The sequence below is a fragment of the Chiloscyllium plagiosum genome, chromosome 13 (genome assembly GCF_004010195.1).
Source record: "Chiloscyllium plagiosum isolate BGI_BamShark_2017 chromosome 13, ASM401019v2, whole genome shotgun sequence".
NCBI classification, from domain to species: Eukaryota; Metazoa; Chordata; class Chondrichthyes; order Orectolobiformes; family Hemiscylliidae; genus Chiloscyllium; species Chiloscyllium plagiosum.
Genome location: NC_057722.1, coordinates 52473297 through 52497467, shown reverse-complemented (window position 1 = coordinate 52497467; position 24171 = coordinate 52473297). Strand labels below are relative to the sequence as shown.

Below are 24171 nucleotides of genomic sequence, written 5' to 3'. Positions count from 1 at the left end.
TTATGTTGAGCATATTAGTAAGAAGGTAAAGATAGAAAGGCTAGACTGGGAGTGGAGAATTAAAATGAGTATGACCAGAAATTCATGATGATATTGTTGAAGGAAAGAGGGTGTTCCAGAAAGTAATGATGCAATCTGTGCTTCATCTCCCAAACAGAGTAAACTGTGTCATTTACGGTGAATTAACTGTACCAAATTGAGAGGAATACAAGTCAGTTCCTGTCTTTTCTGGAACATGGTTCCATGAACAGTTTGCCATTTCTCACGTGCCACAAAAAAACAGCAAATTTCCAGACCATGCTTACCATTGTCTTCCAAGCAATAACGTTGCATTGTTTTTTTTTCACAGTCGTAACCAGCTGACAACATTACCTGGACACGTGTGCAGTCTCCCTTTAAAAGTTCTAATCGCAAGTAACAACAAGCTAATATCAGTACCAGAGGAAATAGGGCTACTACGACAATTAACAGAACTTGTAAGTACCAAATCCCTGTTAGATAATACAGATGTATGAGAAATAACCAATAAGAAAGACAACATTGTTCCATCAGTCTCTCTTATTGAACATCATGAGAAATGCTCCCTAAAAAACTTGATTTCAGATTTCTGTTAGATTTGTAAATTGGTTTAGAACATAGAAATGTATAGCTCAGTACAGGCCCTTCAGCCTTCGATATTGTGCCAACCTTCTATCCTACTAAGATCAGACTAACGTACATACCCTTCATTGTACTATCTTCCACGTGCTTGTCCAAGAGTCGCTTAAATGTCCCTAATATACCTGATTGTACTACCACGGCTGGTAGTGCATTCCACCACTGAGTAAAGAATCTACCTCTGACATCTCCCTTAAACCTCCCCTCCAATTACTTTATGCCCCCCTCATGATAGATATTTCTGCCATGGAAAAATGTCTCTGTCTGTTGACTCTATCTATGTCCCTCAACATCTTATACACCTCTGTCAAGTCACCTCCAATCCTCCTTCACACCAATGGGAAAAGCCCCAGCTTTCTCAATCTTTCTTTATAAGACATGCCCTACAGTCATGGTAAATCTCCTCAGCACCTTCTGTAAAACTTCCACATATTTCCTATAATGTGGTGACCAGAACTGAATGCATTATTCCAAGTGTGGTCTAACCAGGACTGTACAGAGCTACAGCATAACAGCACACCACAGATGTAAGCCTGACCCATCTGTAATTCCCAGGATTATCCCTACTTTCCTCCTTGAACAACAGAATAACATTTGCCACCCTCCAATCATCTGGCACTACTTCAGTGGACAGTCAGATGCTGCCTGAATTGCTGTGCTCTTCCAGCACCACTGATCCAGAATCTGGTTTCCAGCATCTGCAGTCATTGTTTTTACCTTAGTGAGAATGCAAAGATCATCACCAAAGGTGCAGCAATCTTTTCCTCGCTTCCTGTAGTAACTTAGGGTTATCCCATCTGGCTCAGGGTTTTATCTATCCTTACGTTTTTCAAAATGTTCAGTACGTCCTTCTTCCTAACATCAACCTATTCTAGCATATCAGTCTGTTTTATACTGTCCTCAGAAATGTCAAGGTCCCTCTCAGTAGTGAATACTGAAGCAAAGTATTCATTAATGACCTCCCCACTTCCTCCAACTACAGGCGCAAGTTCCCTCCACTATTCCTGATTGGCCCTACCTTCACCCTGGCCATCCTCTTGTTCCTCACATAAGTGTAGAATGCCTTAGGGTTTTCCTTAATCCTACCCGCTAAAGCTTTTACATGCCCCCTTCTAGCTCTCCTAAGTCCATTCTTCAGTTCCTTCCTAGCTACCTTGTAACCCTGTAAAGCCCTATTTCATCCTTACTTCCTTAACATTTCCAAAATTTGCCTCCCAGTCTGCTCCTCAGTATCTGCGTTGCTATTAAGGAGGCCTGTAGAAAACTCCCAACAAAGTGACTGCTCCTTTCCTGTTTCTGACTTCTGTGCACAAACCCTCCTCAATGATCTCCATTTCTGCAGCTGTGATACTATCCCTGAATATCAATGCCACTCCTCCACCTCCCCATTCTTTTTGAAACATCTAAACCCTGCAACATCCAACAACCAGTCCTGCCCTTGTGATCCAAGTCTCCATAATGGCCACAACATCATAGTTCCAAGTACTGATCCATGGTCTGAGTTTGTCACCCTTATCCCTGATACTTCGAGTCATAGAGATGTACAGCACGGAAACAGATCCTTTGGTCCAACTCGTCCATGCCGACCAGATATCCTAAATTAATCTTGTCCCATTTGCCAGCACTTGGCCCATATCCCTCTAAATTCTTCCTATTCATATACCTATCCAGATGTCTTTTATATGTTGTAATTGTACCAGGCTCCACTACTTGGTCTGGCATACTTCTCACATTAATATAGATACACTTCAACCCATTGCACTGACTGCATCTTTGCTCTATCAAGTGCCTATCCCTCCTCTCAGACTCTGCACGCTGTATATGGCTGTTCACTACCTATTCCATCATTTGATCCGTAGGTCAGGTTCCCACCCTCCTGCCAATCTTGTTTCAACCCTCCCAAAGAGCTCTAACAAATGTCCCTCCCAGGATATTGGTGCCCCTCCAGTTCAGGTGCAACGCATCCCTCTCGTACAGGTCCCACCTTCCCCAGAAGATATCTCAAGATTTATTTTACATTCTTTAATTATATAAAAAGGAAGAGAGGAGCCAAAGTGAGCATGGGCTCCTTACAGACTGAGACTAGTGCATCATAATGGAGAACCAGGGAATGGCAGAGGAGTTGAATCAAAACTTTGGATCAGTCTTCACAGTAGAAGGCACTAATAGTATTCCAAAATTCCTAAATAATCAAGGGCTAAAGGACGCAAGGAAATAAATCCACTAACAGTCACTCGGGAAAAGTGCTTGGCAAACTAATGAGGCTAAAGGACGATAAGTCCCCTGAGACATGATGGGATGCGTCTTAGGATATTAAAGGAAGTAACAGCAAAGATAGTGGATGCATTGGTAGGAATTTTCTAGGAATCCTTAGATTCTGGAAAAGTTCCAGGGAATTGAAAAACTGTCACTGAAACACTGGCATTGAAAAAGGGACATAAACAATAAAATGTAACTATAAGTCGGTCAGTTTAGTGTCTTACTGGAAAAAGTGGAAATTTATTCTAAAGGATGTAATAGCAGAGCATTTAGAAATGCCTAATATGATCAAGAAGAGTCAGCATGGCTTCATGAAGGGAAATTATGCCTGACAAATTTATTATAATTCATTTGAGGACATGACAAACAAGACAGATAAAGAGGAAGCCAGTGGATTTTCATATTTTTGGATTTTCATAAGACGTTTGATAAAGTACTACACAGGCTACTTAATCTGATACGAGCCCATGGTGTTCAATGTAGTATATTCTGGATGGGAGTTATATTAGATATAGTATATTAGATAGAACATTGGCGAACTAATAGAAGTCAGAATTGAGATAAGGGGGGCATTTTCAGGTCCGCATCCTCCAACAAGTGGTGCACCAGAGAGATCAGTACTGGGGCCACAGCTATATGCAATATAGATGAATGACTTGGATGAGGGAAGTGAATGTATTTAGTCAAGTTTGCGGGTGAAATAAAAATAGGTGGGAAGGTAGGTGGTGAGGATGACATCAAAGTGCACGAGGACCATAATTTTAAGGTAAAAGGCAGCAGGTCTCGAGAGGATATGAGAAAACACTTTTCACCCAGCGGATGGTGGCGGTCAGGCTTGCACTACCTAGGAGGAGAGTTGAGGCAGGTCACTCATAGCCTTTTAAAAAAAATATTTAGACAAACATTTGAAATGTCATAACATTCCAGGCTATGGACCTATTGCCGGAAAGTGAAACTAGGGCAGATTTTGTGTAACTTTGATGCAGACTTGATGGGCTGAAAGGCCTCTTCTGTATTTCAGAATGCTATGATTCTCTGAGTTTAGAGTGAAAGAGACAGATTAAGTGAGTGAGCAAAAACTTGTCAGATGGGATACCATTTTGGAAAACATGAAGTTATGCAATTTGTTGGGAAGAATAGAGAAACTTAATATGATTTGAATAGAGAAAGTCTGCAGAAAGGTACAGAACATAGGAATTCGGGTGTCTTTGTGCATGGATCTCAAAGAAAAGCATTCAAGTTCAGCAGGTAATAAGGAAGGCAAATAGTAAGTTGTCCTTATTTCAGATGGAATGGAATTCAAAAGTGGGGAGATTTTTCTGAAACTATGCAAAGCACTAATCAAATCATCGAAGCACTTTTGGACTCTTCATCTGAAGAAAGATATGTACTGGAATTGGGGACAGTACAGAGAAAGTTCATTCGAGTGATACTCGGTACGGAGGGACTGTCTTATGAGTAGTGATTGAGTAGATTGGTCCAATCCTCGTTGGAATATTAATTAAAATGAGGCAACATGAGTGAAATATCCAAAATGCTTTGGGCCTTGACGGTAATTGCGGAAAGATTTATCTTGTGGAAGCATCTCGCACCAGAGGGCACAATCTCAGAATAAGGTGTTTACAAAAGTAAGACAGATGAGGAGAAATATCTTCATTCAGTGATTTGAATTTGTGGAATTCTTCACTGCTGAGGGCTGTTGAGACTAGGTCGTTTAGTATATTCCAGTCTGACATTTTAGATCAGTAATGGAATCAAGGAGTATGGGAAGATGGCAGAAAGTGGAGTTTAGGGTCATCAGGTTGGTCATGAGCTCATTGATTTTCAGAGCAGACTTGATGGCCTACTTCTGTTCCTATATCGTATGGTCATATCTGAATTGATGTTTCCAGAAGTTGTTATTATTTCGAATAGAATAGTCATTTATTGTCACTTGTATTTTTTTTTACAAATAGTGAAAAATGTTAAAACTAACACGAAATGAAGTCAAAGATAAAATAAGTTCTCAGCAGAGTTCTACTCCCATGTTTTTGTTATTGAATTCTGAGATAATACAATTAATCAGACCCAAGCGATGTAGAAAATTCCACTAATCTTTGAGATGGCAACTTGTATTTAATAATCTAGTACTAAACTGCTCATAATGTTTGAAAATAGATTATTTGCCTATAAATTCACTAGGGGCGGACATTAAATGCTGGCTTTGCCAGTCATATTCACATTGTGTGAATGATTGAGTGAATAAGATTTTAACTGTATATACACAAGAATGGAATGAGATGCCTTCATATATGAAGCATTGCCAGAGCTGAGTGATATACTTTTGAATCTGTCAAATTGGTAATAATGTTAACATTTGGCGATGAATTTTTGATTGGTGTTTATTGGAGATTTCAAAATGTGAAGAAACCTGCTATGCGGTTTTATTTTTGTCCATCACAAATATCATGTTTCTGTAACAGAGGTCTTTTCCTGCTGACTGAATTGCTGAACAACATGAAGGAAACCAAATTGACCTCCGGCATCAGAATTTGTTTTGGCCAGTTAGCTGCAAATTAACCTCAAAATGTTAGAGTAACACAGGGTCTTAGAGAACACATCCTTAGGAGCAGAAGACCATGTTGTGAGTGACGAGGTGTAATTCCCCATCCTAATAAAACAGCACACCCTCCACAATTAATTCACATAAAAGCTGTAAATCTGCAAAAAAGGGGCATATGCTAGAATCATACAGTTTACTCTCCTTCCGTGAAATGGAAATCCGAGTTTATGTAATAGGTGTATCTGTTTGCCATTAATGACAGGTTAAAAATAACTAATATTTCAGTTGTTTTGTGTTTTTTGGTGAGCAAACAAGGGAAATGAAAAAGGTATGGATGATGCACACTTGTAGCAGAAATTAATAGTTGAAATTAAAACTACTTAATAGACTATACATTATCAAATAAAGCTAGACAATTCCACAACGAGTAGATCGTATTCAAGCAATGTAGTCCTGTAACAGTACAGTCTTGAATGGTGGTGGAAAGTTAAACATCAAACCACAGACGCTATCTTGCAACACATCCCCTTTTCAATGACTTGGAGTTTAGCAGTCAGAGCAAAAGAGTACGTTGATGTAGTATTCATAAGCATCTTAAACCATGTTACTTCATATGATTTCCAGAAATAGTATGCAATGGCTGCTGCAAAGATGTTGGATCCTGACGATGTCCAGGTTGTGCTGCTGGTGAATAAAGTTGCAGAACTGTCCAGTCCTTATCCAAACTAATCCCGTAGAACTGCAGCACTGAATCTAGCCAATAATGTGGAAAATTTAGGACAAATTTAATCCAACCAATTACAATCCTACCTGTCCACATTCAATCATAGGCAAAGTGATGGACAGTGACATTAACAGTGCTACCAAGGGGCAATTGCAGTAGCGTCCTCTTTGTTACTCACCTTGGGTTTCGCCAGACTCACTTGACTCAAGACTTCAGTAGTCGTATTCCAAATATGCCAAAAGACTCCATTCCAGAGTTGAGGGTAACTGGTTTTAACATCAAAGCTGCATTTGACCAGATTGCAACATGAAGAATCCCCAGCAAAGTTGAAGTTAAAGGGTACCAGTGGGAAATATCTTTGGTTGTTGGAACCATACCAAGCATGAAGAAGATTGTGGTGTATAAGATCGTAAGACAGAGAATTTTTAGCAAACGTTTACAGTGTGATGCAACTGAAATTATATCTTGAAGAAGACCCAGATTGATTGTTATGTCTCTCATCTTTTAGAATGATTTGGAGATGCCGGTGTTGGACTGGGGTGTACAAAGTTAAAAATCATACACCAGGTTATAGTCCAACAGGTTTAATTGGAAGCACTAGCTTTCGTAGCGCTGCCCCTTTCATCAGGTGGTTGTGGAAAACACTATTGTAAGGCACAGGATTTATAGCAAAAGTTTACAGTGTAATGTAACTGAAATTATACACTGAAAAAAGCTTGATTGTTGGTTGAGTCTTTCATCTGTTCAAATACCATGATAGTTTCACTTCTTTCATATGTAAATTACAAAACATTTTTTTAAAAAGTTACATTCTCAGGTTAACTGTAACAATTGGTGTTAACCAGATAATAAGTTGAAGGATAAAAGCAAATTACTGCGGATGCTGAAATCCGAAGCCAAAAGAGAAAATGCTGGAAAATCTCAGCAGGTCTGGCAGCATCTGTAAGGAGAGAAAAGAGCTGGCGTTTCGAGGTCACTCGACAGGAGTGTTCCCTCCCAGTTGGAGAACATTTCAGCAGTCCAGCTGCCAAAGCTAAAAAAAAGGGAGAAATAGGGAGGTATTTATACTAGGCTGAAAGAAGGTGAGTCATAGCTCCAGAAGCAAAGGTAGCAATAAAGAGGTGATAATGACAGTACATAGAGAGATTGTAGGGAGTTTAGGAGCTGTGAATGACCAAGGCTGAAGTCAGTGCTATGTGACAAAATATGTGGGGGATGGGTGAAGCAGAGGCAAAATGGGGAAGAGGAGAGGAAAAAGGTGATGAGAGAGTGGGGAGTGAGTGAAAGAGAGACATTCAATCAAGAAATAGCTCTTATTTCTTGATTCTCTGTCTTTTTCTCACTCCCCACTCTCATCATCTTTTTCCTCTCCTCTTCCCCATTTTGCCTCTGCTTCACCCGTTTTTCCCCCCCACCCCCCCAATTCCCCACCTATTTTGTGACATAGCACCGGCTTCAGCCTTGGTCATTCGCAGCCCCTAATCTCTCTCTGCACTATCATTATCACCTCTTTATTGCTACCTTTGCTTTTGGAGCTATGACGCACCTTCTCTCAACCTAGTATAAATACGTCCCTATTTCTCCTTTTTTTTAGCTTTGACAAAGGGTCAGTTAGACTCGAAACATCAGCTCTTTTCTCTCATTACAGATGCTGCCAGACCTGCTGAGATTTTCCGGCATTTTCTCTCTTGGAATAAGTTGAACGTGTTAGTCCCCTGTGTTCTCTGCCTGTACCATAATGTTTAGACTGACTTTAATCTAAAAAGTGAGTTAACAGAGTCTTACATGAAATCATGCAGTTTTTGAGCAAAGTACACTGTAACTCTGAAAGTACAAATTCACCCCACAGACGTATATGTATGCGTGTGCATGTGGGTTTGTTTGTGTGTGTGTGTGTGTGTGTGTGTGTGTGTGTGTGTGTAGGACTGTGTGCGTGTATAGTGCAATGGAGGTCACCTGTAGTGTGACATGAACCCAAGGTCCTGGTTGAGTCCCTCCCTATGGGTACAGTACTTAGCTATCAGCCTATACACAGCCACTTTTCGCTGCTGCCTGCCCCGAAGTCCACCTTAGAGGATGGTTACCTCATCCGAGGTCAAATGTCCTGGACTGCTGAAATGTTCCCCAACTGGGAGGGAACACTCCTGTCTGTTGATTGTTGTGCGGTGCCCATTCATCTGTTGCCGTAGCCTTTGCTCAGTTTCCCCAGTGTACCATGCCTCAGCGCATCCTTGCCTGCAACGTATAAGATAGACAATTTCAGCTGAGTCCCATGAGTACCTGCCACGTACACGGTGGGAGGTGTTCCCACGTGTCATGGTGGTATCCATGTCCACACTCTGACACGTCTTGCAGCGCCTACCGTGACAGGGTTGTATGGAGTTGTACTGAAAGCCAGGAATCTTGCTACGAACAACGATCTGTTTGAGGTTTGGCGGTTGTTTAAAGGCAAGCAGTGGAGGTGTGGGGAAGGTCTTGACGAGGTGCTCATCCTCATTGATAATGTGTTGCAGGTCACAACGAACATGGCGTAGTTTTTCAGCTCCTGGGAAGCATTGGACAATGAGGAGCTGAAAAACTATGCCATGTTCTTCATGACCTGTAATACAATATCAACGAGGATGAGCACCTCGCCAAGACCTTCCCCATACCTCCACTGCTTGCCTTTAAACAACTGCCAAACCTCAAACAGATCATTGTTCAAAGCAAGCTGCCTGGCTTTCAGGACAACTCCATACAACCCTGTCATAGTAGGTACTGTAAGACGTGTCAGAGTGTGGACATGGATACCACCATTACATGTGGGGTTACGTGGCAGGTACTCATAGGACTCTGCCGAAATTGTCTATCTTGTACGTTGCAGGCAAGAATGCCCTGAGGCATGGTACATTAGGGAAACTGAGCAAAGGCTATGGCAACGGATGAATGGGCACATGACAACAATCAACCGACAGGAGTGTTCCCTCCCAGTGGGAAACACTTCAGTGGTCCAGGACATTTGACCTCGGACCTTTGGGTGACCATCCTCCAAGGCGGACTTTGGGACTGGCAGCAGTGAAAACTGACTGTGTAGAGGCTGATAGCCAAGTTCCGTCGGGACCTTGGGTTCATGTCACACTACAGGTGAACACCATTGCACTATACACACATGCGCGCACGCACTCCGACACACACACACACGGACGCACGTATACACAGGCGTGCACAGACACTCACACGCACTCTTACAGACACACACACACCCACATGCATCCTCTCTCAGACTTAGACCACTCTACTACTCACACACACACGTACACTCTTTCACACTCTCAGCCTCCATCTGTCATGGTGGGATTTGAACCTGAGTCCCCAGAACATTAGCTGAGTTTCTGGATTAATAGTCTAGTGATAATACCATTAGGCCATTGCATCCCTGACACTATCTTTCTGGGAAACAACCATATCCAACACCAGAAAAATCTGACAATCTCTCCTTGATAGTCATTGGCATTGCCCTCACTGATTTTGTCTCTTTCAGCATCCTTTGGATTGTCATTGACCAGAAGCTGAACTGAATAAACCACATCAGTATTGTGGCCACAGAGCAGTTCAGAGTCTAGAAATGATGTGGCAAGTAACTTATCCTCACTGCCCTAAAACAAGTCATCCATTTATAAGATGTTAAGTTAGAAATATGTTGGAATGCTATCTACTTGTCTGGATGAAAGCAGCTTCATCAACACTCAGGAGAAAAATACCATCCTGGAAAGTGCAACCTTCCTGATCGGCAGCCCAATCACCACCATAAATGTTCAATTGCTGCACTATTGTTGTGCACTGGTCCCAGTGTCTTTGATCTACAGTGCATGATATATTGTAGCCAAGGCACCTCTTAAACTGGTGATCTCTGTCATCCAGAAGAGCAAAGGTGGCAGAGCCATGGGAATATTGCTACTTGCAGCTTCCACTCCAAGTTGCACACATCTTGGTCAGGAACTTTGTTCGAATACTGTTGCTAAGGCAAAACCTGGAATTCCACCCCCATAGTACTGCGAACGAAGTGATTTCAGAAGACAGCTCACCTTCAGTTTCCCAAAGGTCGTGAATGCTGGTCTTGCCTGTGATACCCATGTCCCTGAAATGAAGATATTTTTTAAAAGGTCTGCTGAGGTAAATTATTTCTCAACTTCCATTCGTTTATCTTCAGCAAAAAAAAATGTTTTTATTCAGATTCACATGAGCAGCACCTATGCTATGAAAAAAAAGTCAGATAATAAATATTGTTGTGCTGCTTCTTTGACGTCTTTGGTGTCCATTTGCCTGCCAAGTTACGTCAAGAACTATGTTGGTCTAACTTTTTCTTTATTGTTCTTTTGGTTCGACACTACCTCTCAATCTTATCTTGAATTTAATTAACTACTGTTTGATTCCATTGATATTGTGTATATGGTGAAATAAATATGGCAGATACTGGGAATATGAAATAAAAGCAGTAATTCCTGAAAACATTCAGCATGGAATACAGCGTTTGTAAAGAGACACCAGTAATGGTTGAAGTCATCTAGAAGCGACTGTATTAGCATTTTAACAGATTTTAAGTAATAACTGCCAGTGAGATTGGGGAGGATCAGTGATATCAGGAAAAGGGCATTGGGGAATGTCTGTGATAGGGTGGAGGGTGGGTGACTGAAAGGAATAGTGCATGGCCAAAGTGAATGATAATGCAAAATGAGTGAAGATAAAATATCGAATGATACCAGAGAAAGTGTATATCGTACAACAGCATGTTAAACAAAATGGAAAGCTTGGAAAATGTGCTAACAGCAGAAGGCTTCTAGGCTTGAGAATGTGGAGGGGAGTAAGGAGAACCCACTAGGCCTCTGCCAACCCACATTAGCTCCATCCCAGTGATTTGTACTGTCTGAGAAAAATAGGAGCAGTATTTAAGATCATTGAACTCTGTCTTAACTGTCACTATCAATGCTCTGCATTACCTAAATCTTGCTCATCTCTAATATCTTATTTTGATAATTTCTCACCATTGTCTGTTGATCTGCTGAGTGTTTGGCTTTTTATACTTATAATTGCTCGTAGGAAATAGAGGTCAGGTAGAGACAAGTGCAACAGGATGCATGGGTTTTAATTAGTTCACATTTTAATGCCTTACATTTTATAGTCCTACTTTAACTGCCATTCATTTGCATTAATGGCTTTTGCCATTCCCACTTTGCTTCATGTTTTGCTGAGTACTATTCCAACCAGACACCATACAAAAAAAAAGATTTTATTCTGAGCACTGAATACCCTGTTCAGAGAATCAACTATATTAGTTTAAGACTTTAATTAGATATGAGAGGATGTGGGCTGGGTTGTGATATCACTGCAGATCCCTTGGTATTTTCGTGTTTTTAAAAATGGTTATCTATTTTATCCTCTCTCATTTTATTCTCTATTCTGTGATTTAACAGTTCTGTTTATCCTGGGGTCTTATTGTATTTCTTCACTGGTCCTCTTCATTTTAAATTTCTTGTTTGTATATTTACCCTATCCTTTTTTAAACTATTGGCAACAAAAATAACTTGATTTGTGGCATCAGTGCGTCTAAAAAGATGTTAAATTCTTAGGAGTGCAGAGTTAAATCATGAATCTGAATCATATTTTTCTTCTGGTTCTGGAACTTTCATAGTTCTTTTGTGGGTTCCTTCTTGTTTTCTTTTTTTTCTCTCTTTTCTAAACTGTGGTCAGTGGCACTTGGTGTGGCTCAGCTGTTTCTCCAGTTTGGGGAAAGTAACAGATAGGGATGAAACCTTGAAGATCTTGGTCTTTCCAGTTCACTGCATACCAACTGAGGCATTGAATGAACTGGTTCTGCCATTTTATTAACATATTCAGAAGCTTTGAACCTATTACATTTAATGCAAGTAATAACCTGGGTGTTTTGATTTATGTCTTTACACATTTAACAGCTTGGCATCAGGAAGTTGCCTTCAAATGAATTCAGAAGAAATTTAGTTCAAGCAGTTACACCCAGAAGCCACATAATTGTGGAGCTAAAAGGGTGTGTTAAACCATGATTTGAATGTTGGTTTTTAGGCATTTTCCCCTATTCTGCATAAAGTTGTGGTACAATTGTAAAATCTGTTTTTAGATTGTCACAAACTGGTGAGGTGACATAGCGAAAAATGTCTTTCATTTCTGCAGGGTCAAACTTGATATCCAAATGATCTTTAAGGTACTTTTTAAAACTACTTTTAAGCTCCAAAAAAGATAGCATTACCTGAGCAGCAGTTTTGGCAGCAATAAATAAAGGGACAGACATGGTCATTTTGGGGAAAGGTAGGACAAACAATGCCAGAGCTCTCTGGATGATGAATGAAAGGCTCCCACTGGAAGTGTCAGTAATAGAGGATGATGCAAGAAAAACCTCCCTTGGACTCAGGTTCTCTACGCAGTTAATTGACATCAGTGGATTAAGAATTGGAAGCAAATTGGTAGAGCAGCATAGGTGGCCCCAAAAATTGGTTGGGATCAAGAAGAAAATCCCTTTCTGCCAACCCCGTAATTCTTTCAGGCTACAGACGGGCATTAACTGCAATGTAAAGTTCAAAATTCTCAGGTTGAAGTGGCTGATACCATTCAATTTCTATGGCTGAAAATAATGCATTGTGTTAATCATTAAAGATCCTGTTAAACATGAAAGGCCATTGAATAATTATATGTTTGAAACTCTACCTTATCCAATGCAACAGTAATATAAAGAAGCTCCCTAATTAAACATCTGTGAAAATATGTTTAATCCTTTGGTTTTCTACAGACATTGCACTGACATTTCTTCATTTTATTTGTCTTTGCTTTCTTTAATTTACTTCTGTTCTCTTTATGGTCCAGCTGACTGTTGGAATTTCAAATCTAAATTCAACCGAATGCTTACATAAAATTCAGCAAGTTCCTTACATGTATAGCAAGCTCGCACTTAGCTAGACTCGTTACAAACAGATTGCAGTTCATACTCATGGGCTCCTTTCATCACAGCTGGTATTCAGGAGCTGTCCTGATTGAAGTTCAAGATGATGGTCAAGCAATCTAAACTGGAATGAGGGACTTAGTAGCTGTTTCCTTGCGGCATATCAAGGATGACATTGCAGCTTCACATCCACTTCATTTTGAGCAAGTTTACAGATGCAAATTTCTTGTAGCTACACCAGCCTGCTTTCTGTACAATTGTTGGCAGATTTTGCCAAAATTATGTATCTTAAAATTTAAAGTAATCTTTGAGGTCATTCACTGAATGCATTCTTTTGGGGAAAAAAGTAAGGAGAAAATACCACGTTGTAGCAAGAAACTAACAAAAAAGCTAAATGTATTTGGATTCTCTTGATGTATATGGAGAAATTATTGAAAAAGTATTTTATTTCATACTAAGTAACGAAATGTCATTGAGTCACGTTTTTGTAAGCAATGATAATGGAGCTGTGGCTTTGCAATTCAAACCTTTAACCTGCGCATGTAAAAATTGGGGCTATCAGGAATGAGGTGGAGAACCTCAGAATCCAATTCTATCTGCCATTTTCATCAATCTCATGAAAATGTAGCCCTAATATTACTGACGTAGTAATCCAAATCCTAACTTATGTTTTAGAGGCAAGAGTTCAAATCTCACTATGACAGTAATGGAATTTAAATTGAATTAATTAATGACTATCTGCCAAGTAAAGGTAAGAAATAGGAGAAGAGGTGGGTTATGCAGCCTGTTACAGCATTCATAAGGTCATCGTTATTTTTCTATTTGAGCATTTTCTGCATATTCCTGTATCCTTAATATTTTTAGTATGTAGAAACCAGTCAGTCTTATTCTTAAACTTACACAATGACTGGCATTCCACAATCCCTCTAAGACAGGGATTTTGAAAGATTCACTGCCCACGAAAGAGTTACCTCCTCATCTCAGTTGCAAATGGCATGCCTTTTAATCTGAAATTGTCTCCCCTGGTTTGCAATACCCCAACCAGGAGAAGATCCTTTCTGCATTTACCCCCTCTATCCCTGCAAGACTTTGACATGTTCAAAGGAGATCATTCCTAATTCTTCTCAATTGCAGATAGTCTAGGCCTATTCTATTAATCTTTCTTAGTAGGACAATCTATCCATACCAGGAATCAGTCTGGTAAACATCTACTGCACTACCTATATATCTTTCCATTGGTAAAGAGACGAAAACTGCGCACACTACTGTAAGTGTTATCTCACAAAGTCTCGATATAATTCCATCTTTAATCCTTTATTCAGTTTCTGCTTCTCCTATTGTAGTGCCATTGGAAAAACCTTACATTTCTCCACATTATATATCATCTACCAAATGTTTGCCTATTTTGTAGCCATTTCAGATACTCTTGAAATGTCTTTGCATCCTTTTCAGAATTCACATCCCAAATCATTTTGTCATCTACAACCTTGGAAACTTCACATCCAAATCATTGATATGGATCGTGAATAGCTGGGGCAAAACCACTGAACTCTCTGATACCTCACTTGTTGCTTTTTGCAAACCTGAAAGTGACCTATTCATTCCTACTTCTTGTTTTCAGTCTGTTAACCAGTTCTGAAACATGCCAGTATACTCTCACCTATATGGGATGCCATCACAAGCTGCCTGAAAATTTAAGTACATTGGCTGGTTTTCTCTTATTGATCCTGCTGGTTACATCCTCAAAAAACTATTGGTTTATCAAACATGATTGCCTTTTCATTAATCCAAGTTGACTCTGCCCAGTCCTACCATTAATTTCTGTATCTTTTTATTGTATACTATATTCCTTTATTTATCACATTTTCCCCATGATTGATGTTAGGTTAACAGATCTGTGGTTCCCCGTCTTTGTCTCACTCCTTTCTTTGATAGTGAAACTATGTCTACTGCCTCCCAACCTTCAGGAGCCATTTAGAGTTTATGAAATTTTGAAAGATGGCCACCAGTGCATTTACTTTTCCTTTTCACATTAAAGCTCTTAGTCTATTTTTATGCTTTTTGTTTGTTTCTAGCATCTTCTCCCTCAAGTCCCTTAAGAATATTGTATGCTTCAATAAGGTTACCTCTCATTCTTCTAAACTCAAATGAGAACTAGTCCAATCTACTCATCTCCTCATAAGAAAATCACTCCATTACCAGAGTCAACCTGGTGTGCCTTTTCTGGACCACCATCATAATGAGTACATCTTTACTTCGATAAGAGGACCAGAACTGTTCAGTGTTCCAGTTACAAGTCTAACTCCTGACTTGTATAGCTTTAGCAAGACTTGGCTATTTTTATATTGCATTCCCATTGAAATAAAAACCAACATTGTTTTTGCCTTGTCTATTACCTGTTCAACTTGTCTGCTAGCTTTGTGATTTATGCACAAGGACTCCCAAATGCCTCTGTTCTGTGGCTTTTTGTCATTTGTCTTCAGTTATAAAAACATGTCGCTCTTCTATTCTTGCAACCAAAGTACATAACCATATTTTTCCCTATCTTATATTCCATCTGCCAAGTTTTTATTCACTCACTCAACATGTCTGTATCCCTCTGCAGGCTCACCACTCGCCTTTCTACCTATTTTTGTGACATCAGCAAACTTGCATATAGTACATACATTTATAAATACTGTAAATAATTGTGGCTTCATCACTGATCCCTACGGTACTTCAATTCTTACAATTACCATCCTGAACATTCTCTCCATTGTCCCAACTTTGTCTTCTATTAGCTAGCCAGTCGTCTATCCATTTTAACATACTACCTTCTACACCATGGAGTCTTTATTAAGTGGGCGGATGTGTGGTCCTAATTAAATGCCTTCTGAAAATCAAATTATATTAACTCCACTACTTCTCCTTTATCTATTCCTCTTGTTACCACCTCAAAGAATTCTAATAACGTCAGTCATGATTTTCTGTTTGTGCTGGCTCTACTTGAGTTGATTTTGACCATGCTGTTCCTTGTTTTATATGTTTAAAGACACTTTCTGTCTACCTTTATAGTACTTGCAAAGTTACCCTCAAAGTTTATTTTCTCCCTCTATTATTTCTTGGTCATCTTTTGTTGATTTTTTAAAGCTTTCCCAATCCTCTGGTTTACCAGTAACTTTGCCACTTTTTTTTCTTTCAATTTTATTCTTACACCCCTGGTTAATGTTTTTGGCTGATTGCCTTCCTAGAATCCTTCTTTCTCACTGGGATACATGTTTGTTGTGAGCCATGAACTTTTCTTTTTAAACATCTGCCATTGTTCCTCAACCACCTTTGCTGCTCAGTATTTTTCCTAGTATGCTGCAGCCAGCTTTGCCTCATTACTTGAAATTACCTTTATTTAAGTTTAGATAAGTTGCGCCTGACCCAGGTTTATGTCTATCCTTTTGCTAAAAGGAAAGGTCATTCTTTATATTTTCATCATTGCCTGTCTCCCATTGTATCTTTCGCATAGATTCTCAGGAGCTAATTTGCTCCTCATACTATCTTATTTTCTTTAGATCACTCAGCACCATCATTTCAAGAATAATTAGGGATGGGCAATAAATACTTGTCATGCCTGAAATGCTCTCATCTTTTAAATAATTGTTTTTCAAAATACAGTAGACAACTTTGGTATAGTCTCCCTTTAACCTTGTAAATTCTGGTGAAAGCAGGCCTGATTTGTCTAATCTCTCCTCATGACTTAACCCCTGAAGTCGAGCTATCATTCCTATAAACCTATGTTGTACTCCCTCCAAGGCTAATATATCTTTTCAAATGTTTGGTGCCCAGATCTGCTGTCAGTACTCCACATGGACTCAAACCACGGTTTGTATAGCTGCATCATAACTTCTACATCCTGATTCTTCAGCCCTCTAGATGTAAAGGTCAGCATTCTATTAGCTGCATTGATTATTTTCTACATCTATTTATGGCATTTTATAGCTTTATGCACCTGAAAACCCAAATCTCTTTGAATACTCTCTGTACTTCATACCATTTAGAAAGTAAGCTGATGTATCTTTTTGTTGGTCTAAAATGGGTAACCTGCTTACATTGAAGTCCATCTGTCACCATTTTGACTGTTCGCCTAGTCTATAAATACCCCACTGTAAATTTATGATTACCATTCTGCACTGAATGCAATGTAGCCATTACTTTGTGTCATCAGCAAATTTTAATATTTGACCTTTTGTGCCAGCGTCGAAGTTGTTAATAAGTAATGTGAATAATTGAGGCCCTAAAACAGATTCTTGTGGAATGCCACTGGTCACATCCTGCTGATTTGAGTACTTAATCATTTTCTGTTGTCTGCCATTCAACCAATTTCCCAGACACGCCAATAATTCCCTGGCCTTCAATTCCCTAGGCTTTTATCTTAATTAATAGTCTTTCATGTGAGACTTTATCAAATACCTTCTCAAAGACCATGTGAATGACATCAATAGACATTCCGCTGTCCACTACTTCAGTCACCTCTTTTAAAAAAAAATTCAATGAGGTTTGTCAGGCATGACTGAACTAACAGGAATCCATGCAAGCTCTCCCTGATTAACTGAAAATTTTCGAGTTGCTCAGTTATGCTATCCTTGATTACAGTTTCCCATCACAGATGTTATGCCAAGTGGTCTGTAATTCCCTTTTTTGCTTCTTTTCCCCTTAAAAAAGAGGAGTGACATGCATTTTTCTATCCAGAAGGATTCATTAAAATTGTTCATATTTTCATGATCAAGGGACCAATGTAACACTGATTTCTTATTTCATTCAAAGTAGTAGTCGTTTTGCAAAATAGTAATTGGGGATTTCTGCATGACTTTAACCTATGTGCCTATGAGAAAAATGGGCTTTGAAATTGTGAATTCCAAAACAGAAACTCATTATCTGAGTTTCAGTGTGAAGTCTTTCTTAAAATATTTTGTAGTGAGTCCCTATTTTTGCATGTGTTTTGGACTCTCATTGTGTGATAGAACATCCCATTTATTTAAGGAAGAAGTTATCGTATGATAAGTGCAGTCCATCATGAGGCAGGTTTGGAACTAAACAGATGTAATCTTTCACTGTGAATGCAGACCGCAAGAACTATTTAAACACATGCTGATTGGACCTCTTGGGCATGAAAGTGTGTTAATGGATGCCATTCAGTATTTCAATTGTCTGTTTTATAGCATTTCGACAATGTTATCTAACTCCCACGTCACGGAATAAAGTGTATTCAACCCAAAGCCTGTTGTAGATCATTATTTAGGGTGCAAACTGTTTTATTTTTGTAGGTCATGTAACTATGTATCATGATGCCTTACAAATCAAATGTAGCACTTCTCAAAATTCCAGGCTTGCACAACTTTATCATAAGTATGCTGTAGAAAATGTAATGTTATTACTGGACAAGTCTGATCCCAGACTGAAATCTGGCTTGATAGGTGTTTTTTCCCTTTTTAATGAGGTCTTTCAGTGAAACACAAATATGCAATGCTACAATCCTGGTTTTAACAATAAAATAAGTCTATTATGCAAAAGAAGTGAAGATAAAATAACGTAAATAAAATAATTTACAATAACATGTTGAAAGATTTCAAAGCACGCAGTAAAATATAATTTCTTTAATCCCTACAGTGTCTCATTACAGGACTTGAACACTAGAGAGAATTCCCTTCTCTATCACACGCAACATTTGATTTAGCAATGGCTTCAATTCCTGGATTGGAGAACCTGATAGCCTCTTGATTTTCTTAGACTGATCCTTTCTCAGTGTCACATCTGCTTCATGGTTTTAATGAACTGTTCATTGTATAAAAGAAGACTTGCACAGAGTTAACTTATTTATTAACATTTCTAAACTATCTCCCTTTCTCGAGAGCAACTGCTTTGGATATTCAGCTTCAGACAAGACTTATCAAACTGAAACCTGACAGTTTTTCCTAAGCTATGGATGTTTCCCCAATCAAAAAAAAAACAATCTCTTGCCTACTAAAGCAAAAATTTAATACACAACTGTGTACTCTGCTTGTAAAAAGTCTGCTACTCTTAAATTCCCATTAGGCATCTCTGACTTTTTTTTAAAAAGTACCCATAGTTATGGGATAATCACTAAACCCATTCAGAGACACAGACCAAAACACACGCTACAAACTCAAATACAAGCTCTAAAATAAACTATTTAAAAAGTAGATAAGTCTCATACTTTGCATCACAGTACAGGCAGTCCCGAGATTGTGAATGGCTTCTGTTCTGGAGTCCAATCGCAAGTCGTTTTGTGCAGAAGTCAAAGCACAGTGAAGAACAATGTAAAATAGCAAGAACTGGAAATGTCTGTATGCTGGGTCTTTGAAATTTCACCCCAAATGGATTTTGCTAATCAGTACTAACATTCGTAAGTCCGACATAGAAAAAACAAGGACCACTACAAGCATCACAAAATGCTATGTTGCCTGAACTTAACAAAGTTACATTAAAATTGGATAGGCAAATTGGAAATTTTAATACATTTTGAGAAAAGACTGATAAAATGGGCACAGGGTTAATGGAATTTAAAGTTGTCTTCAATTTTTAAAAAATTGTTTGGTGAAGAAGAGTTATAGTGTCACACAGCATGGAAACAGACCCTCACTCCCATTCGTCCACGTCCATCAGACATCCCAATCTGACCTAATCCCATTTGCTAGCACTTGGCCCATGTCCCTCTCAACTCTTCCTATTCATAGTCCCATCCAGGTGCCTTTTAAATGTTAAAATTGTACCCACCTCCTCCGCTTCATGTGGTAGATGTACCATACACACACCACCCTCTGTATGAAAAACCTACCCCTCCAGTCCTTTTTAACTCTTTCCCCTCTCACCTTCAACCTATGCCCTCTAGTTTTGAACTTTCTCATCCTCAGAAAAAGACCTTGGATATTAACATTGTCTATGCCCCACATGTTTTTGTAAACCTCAGTAAGGTCACCCCTCCGTCTCCCATGCTCCGGGTAAAAATGCCCCGGCCTCTTCCTGTAACTCAAACCCTCCAACCATGGCAATATACTTTTACATCTTTTCTGCACCCTCTCAGGTTTAACGACATACTTCCTGTAGAAGAGTGACCAGAATTGTATGAAGTATTTTAAAAGTGGCCTCACTAATGTTCTGCATAGCCAAAGCCAGACATCCCAGCTCCTGTACTCAATGTTGCCACAAAGAATGCCCCAGTAAGACTGTGACTGGTAATTGCCAAACTTCATTTAATTTTCAAACCAGGCAGTTTGCTTCTGATTGGTCAAGACGTTGCCCTGAAGAATGAATCAAAGAAATGCTGTCATCTATTTTGTTCAATAGAAATTTTGTTGCAGTTTGTACATATGTGCGTTCTGCCTGCAAAGAACAAGACCCTGTGTATTAATGCATATAGTTTTGAGTAGAAGAATGTATGCTGCATGGCAAATCCACCTGACAATCTTACATTTGGTTGTCAGCATTATTCTCCGTACCCTCCAGGAAACATTTGCTGAATAATCCTACTGCAGAATCTCATCTAATGTTGGACACTGTGTTTAGAGTTTTGCAAGAGGAGTCTGATTGGATACAGTCAGTACTTTTTCATTTGCGAGCACCAGCCAGACATGCTGCCTGATCTGATCAGGCAGCCTCTGTGACATACGACCTACATACATGCAAACACGTTGGTCAAAATGCTTCATCTCACTCTTCTCTACTTTGAATTACATCTACCATGTATGTGCCTACTGTGCCAACTTGTCTGTGCTCTTTTGGAGTTCTGCATGATCTTCCTCACAACTTACAGTGCTACCATGTATCATCTGCAAATTTTGATTCCTTCACACCTAGTTCTAGATTATTAAAATGTATCAGGAAAGGCAAGGATGCCAACACTGAGCCCTAAAGAACCATAAATATTTCCTGAGCCCAATACATCATCCACTTCAGTCTGTATGCTCTATCTCTGCCAATTTTGCATCAGCATTATAACTTTTTTTTTAAATTTCATGAGGTCTCACTCTACTCACAGGTCTGTGATGTGCTTCTGTATCAGATGCCTTCCGAAAGTTCACGTACCAAGTAAACTGTCTCTCTTACATTGTCCAAAAAATTAAAGTTCATTAAACATGGTTTTCTTTAAGAAATCCATGCTGGCTGTCCTTAGTTTATTCATATTCATCCATGTGATTATTGTGTCAAAAGTCTCCCCACTATCAAAGCTTTAAGAATTTTAAAATTTTAACCTTCCATCTTCATTTGAACAAGGGTGTAGTGTTTGCAGTTCTCTGGGCTAGTAGCACTATTTCTGAGTCTAAGGAAAACTGAAGAGTGCCCACAACCCCTGCAATTTTTGTTCTGACTTCCTTGAGTACTCTTAAAAACATTTCATCTGGTCCCAGTGTCTGGTCAACTTTATGCACTGGAATTTATCCAATAATCCTCCTTATTTGTTTTAAACCCTTCTAGCAACTGAATTTTATCGTCATTCATTACGGCTTAGTAACAGCTCCTTCCCTGGTAAAAGACCGATGTAAAATATTTGTTTCATATCTGAACCATGCGCTCTGCTTCCAGGTATAATTCCCCTTTTGACTCCCTGATAAACCTTTATCTGTTTCTTTTACCAGTCTTTTGGTATTTATATGCCCATGAAGAAACTTTGTGATTCCCTTTCATGGTATCTGCAAGTCTTTTTTCATGCCTTTTGTTTCTCTTAGTTGCTCTTGTTCCACCCTCTTGAGCCTTGTATATTCAGCTTGATTCTCAATTGTTATTTTCTACCTGACATCTGTTATAAGTACACTTTTTTCTTTACTATAGTTTCCATCTCATTTCTTATCTGGGGAGTTCAGCGTTTGTTTGCCTTGGTTTTTCCTCGGAAAACACATCTTGACTGTGTCTAAACTGGTAAACATTTCAGAAATAGGGTAGAGCACTGTATCTTATAAGAATGTAGAGTTTGAAGAAATTAGTGTCAGTAGTCTTCAGATGACATTCCCCCGTTTATCATTATTTTGTTTGACTGAATTTTCCTAGGGTCTGTTTCCTCATTTTACCTGTTTACGTTATTGTTGGTTTACTGTTATGCATCATCCCATGTCACAGATAGCTGTATTTCAGCAGAGAAGTAGCCCTAGGGAAACAACTGGGACTAAAAGCTGCCAGAAAGATCCAGATATTATTTGTCTATGTCAGAGAGCCTTAAAAGTCGTGATTATGAGGTAGGACCTCATGGATCCTACTGTTAGCTATAGAAGGGGAAAAAAGAAAAACTGGAAACCATTAGCCCAACATCAGTACCAGGGAAATTGCTAGAACTTCTTATTAGTGATACATAAACAAGTACTTTGTCTATTTTTGTTGTGATTTTCTGAGTCAACATTGATTTATGAAGTGCTATGCCTGAAATGGAGGAGTGTACTGATCTTTCAATATGAATGTAAATGTTTTATTCACTCATAAAAATGGCTGATCCTATGCTGATTTTTTTAATGTAGAATTAAAATATCCATCAACCAGAATTCTAATAAACATGGAATTGTTAATTTATTACAAAGCAAAACATTTTCAACAAAGCTGTACAACTAGTTATCTCACAATTTCTAATATGAAAGCTTAATATTTACCTCTCAAAACACACTCCGAAACCAGATAAAGGAACAAAGCAGATTTATTTTGTTTGCCGAAGAATGGTTTTTGAAGGCAAAAAAAACCAGTGTGCAATGTAAAGATGATTGTAAATCTGGCATACACGAGAGGTCACTAGCCGTGCAGTCATCTCTGGCAGATGCAGCTTGCTCAGGAAACACCATAAGAAATCTTCCAGCTGTACTTGAATTTCACACTGGAGTTAAAACAAAGATGCTTCAGAAGGGCAGAGAAGAGAAGACTTTTAATCTTGTGTTTCTATGTACCTGCTGTCCTTGTTCTTATAGATGGTGGTGATTGTAGTTTGGAAGGTGCTGAATGATGAGCCTTGGTGAAATTCTACAGTGTATTTGTAGATGGTGTACTTTGCTACTCCTGGTGGTGGAGAGAGTGAATGTTTGTGTGTAATGCCAATCAAGCAGATTGATTTGCCCTCTGGCATCAGGCTTCTCAAGTGTTATTGTGGAGCTACACTTTCCCAGGCAAGTGGGAAGTCCTGATGAAAGGTTCTGACCCGAAAGGCCGACTCCTCTCCCTCTCTGCTGTTTGACCTACTGTACATTTTCCAGCTCCACTCTGCTCTCCAGCATCTGCAGTTCTCTCTATCTCCAAGTGGGAAGCATTTGATCACAATGCTAATTTGTGCCTTGTCAGTCATAGAGTCCCAGAGATGTACAGCATGGAAACAGACCCTTCAGTCCAACCCGTCCATGCCGACCAGATATCCCAACCCAATCTAGTCCCACCTGCCAGCACCCGGCCCATATCCCTCCAAACTCTTCCTATTCATATACCCATCCAAATGCCTCTTAAATGTTGCAATTCTGCCAGCCTCCACCACATCCTCTGGCAGCTCATTCCATACACATACCACCCTCGGAATGAAAATGTTGCCCTTAGGTCTCTTTTATATCTTTTCCCTCTCACCCTAAACCTATGCCCTCTAGTTCTGGACACCCCAACCCCAGAGAAAAGACTTTGCCTATTTATCCTATACATGCCCCTCATAATTTTGTAAACCTCTATAAGGTCACCCCTCAGCCTCCGACGCTCCAGGGAAAACAGCCCCAGCCTGTTCAGCCTCTCCCTGTAGCTCAGATCCTCCAACCCTAGCAACATCCTTGTAAATCTTTTCTGAACCCTTTCAGGTTTCACAACATCTTTCCAATAGGAAGGAGACCAGAATTGCACGCAATATTCCAACAGTGGCCTAACCAATGTCCTGTACAGCCGCAACATGACCTCCCAACTCCTGTTCTCACTACTCTGATCAATAAAGGAAAGCATACCAAACGCCGCCTTCAGAATCCTATCTACCTGCGACTCCACTTTCAAGGAGCTAGGAACCTGCACTCCAAGGTCTTTTTGTTCAGCAACACTCCCTTGCACCTTACCATT

General features: G+C 39.4%; 1 protein-coding gene across 8 annotated transcripts in view; it reads left to right on the top strand.

The window, feature by feature from the left end:
• Positions 1-24171, top strand: part of lrch3 (leucine-rich repeats and calponin homology (CH) domain containing 3) — a 188148-nt gene that overhangs the window by 76217 nt on the left and 87760 nt on the right. For all 8 annotated transcript variants that reach the window (XM_043702401.1, XM_043702399.1, XM_043702400.1 and 5 more), the window contains exon 3: positions 350-476. In XM_043702401.1, coding sequence (XP_043558336.1) covers positions 350-476 — 127 coding nt within the window. The remainder of the gene's footprint in view (positions 1-349; positions 477-24171) is intronic.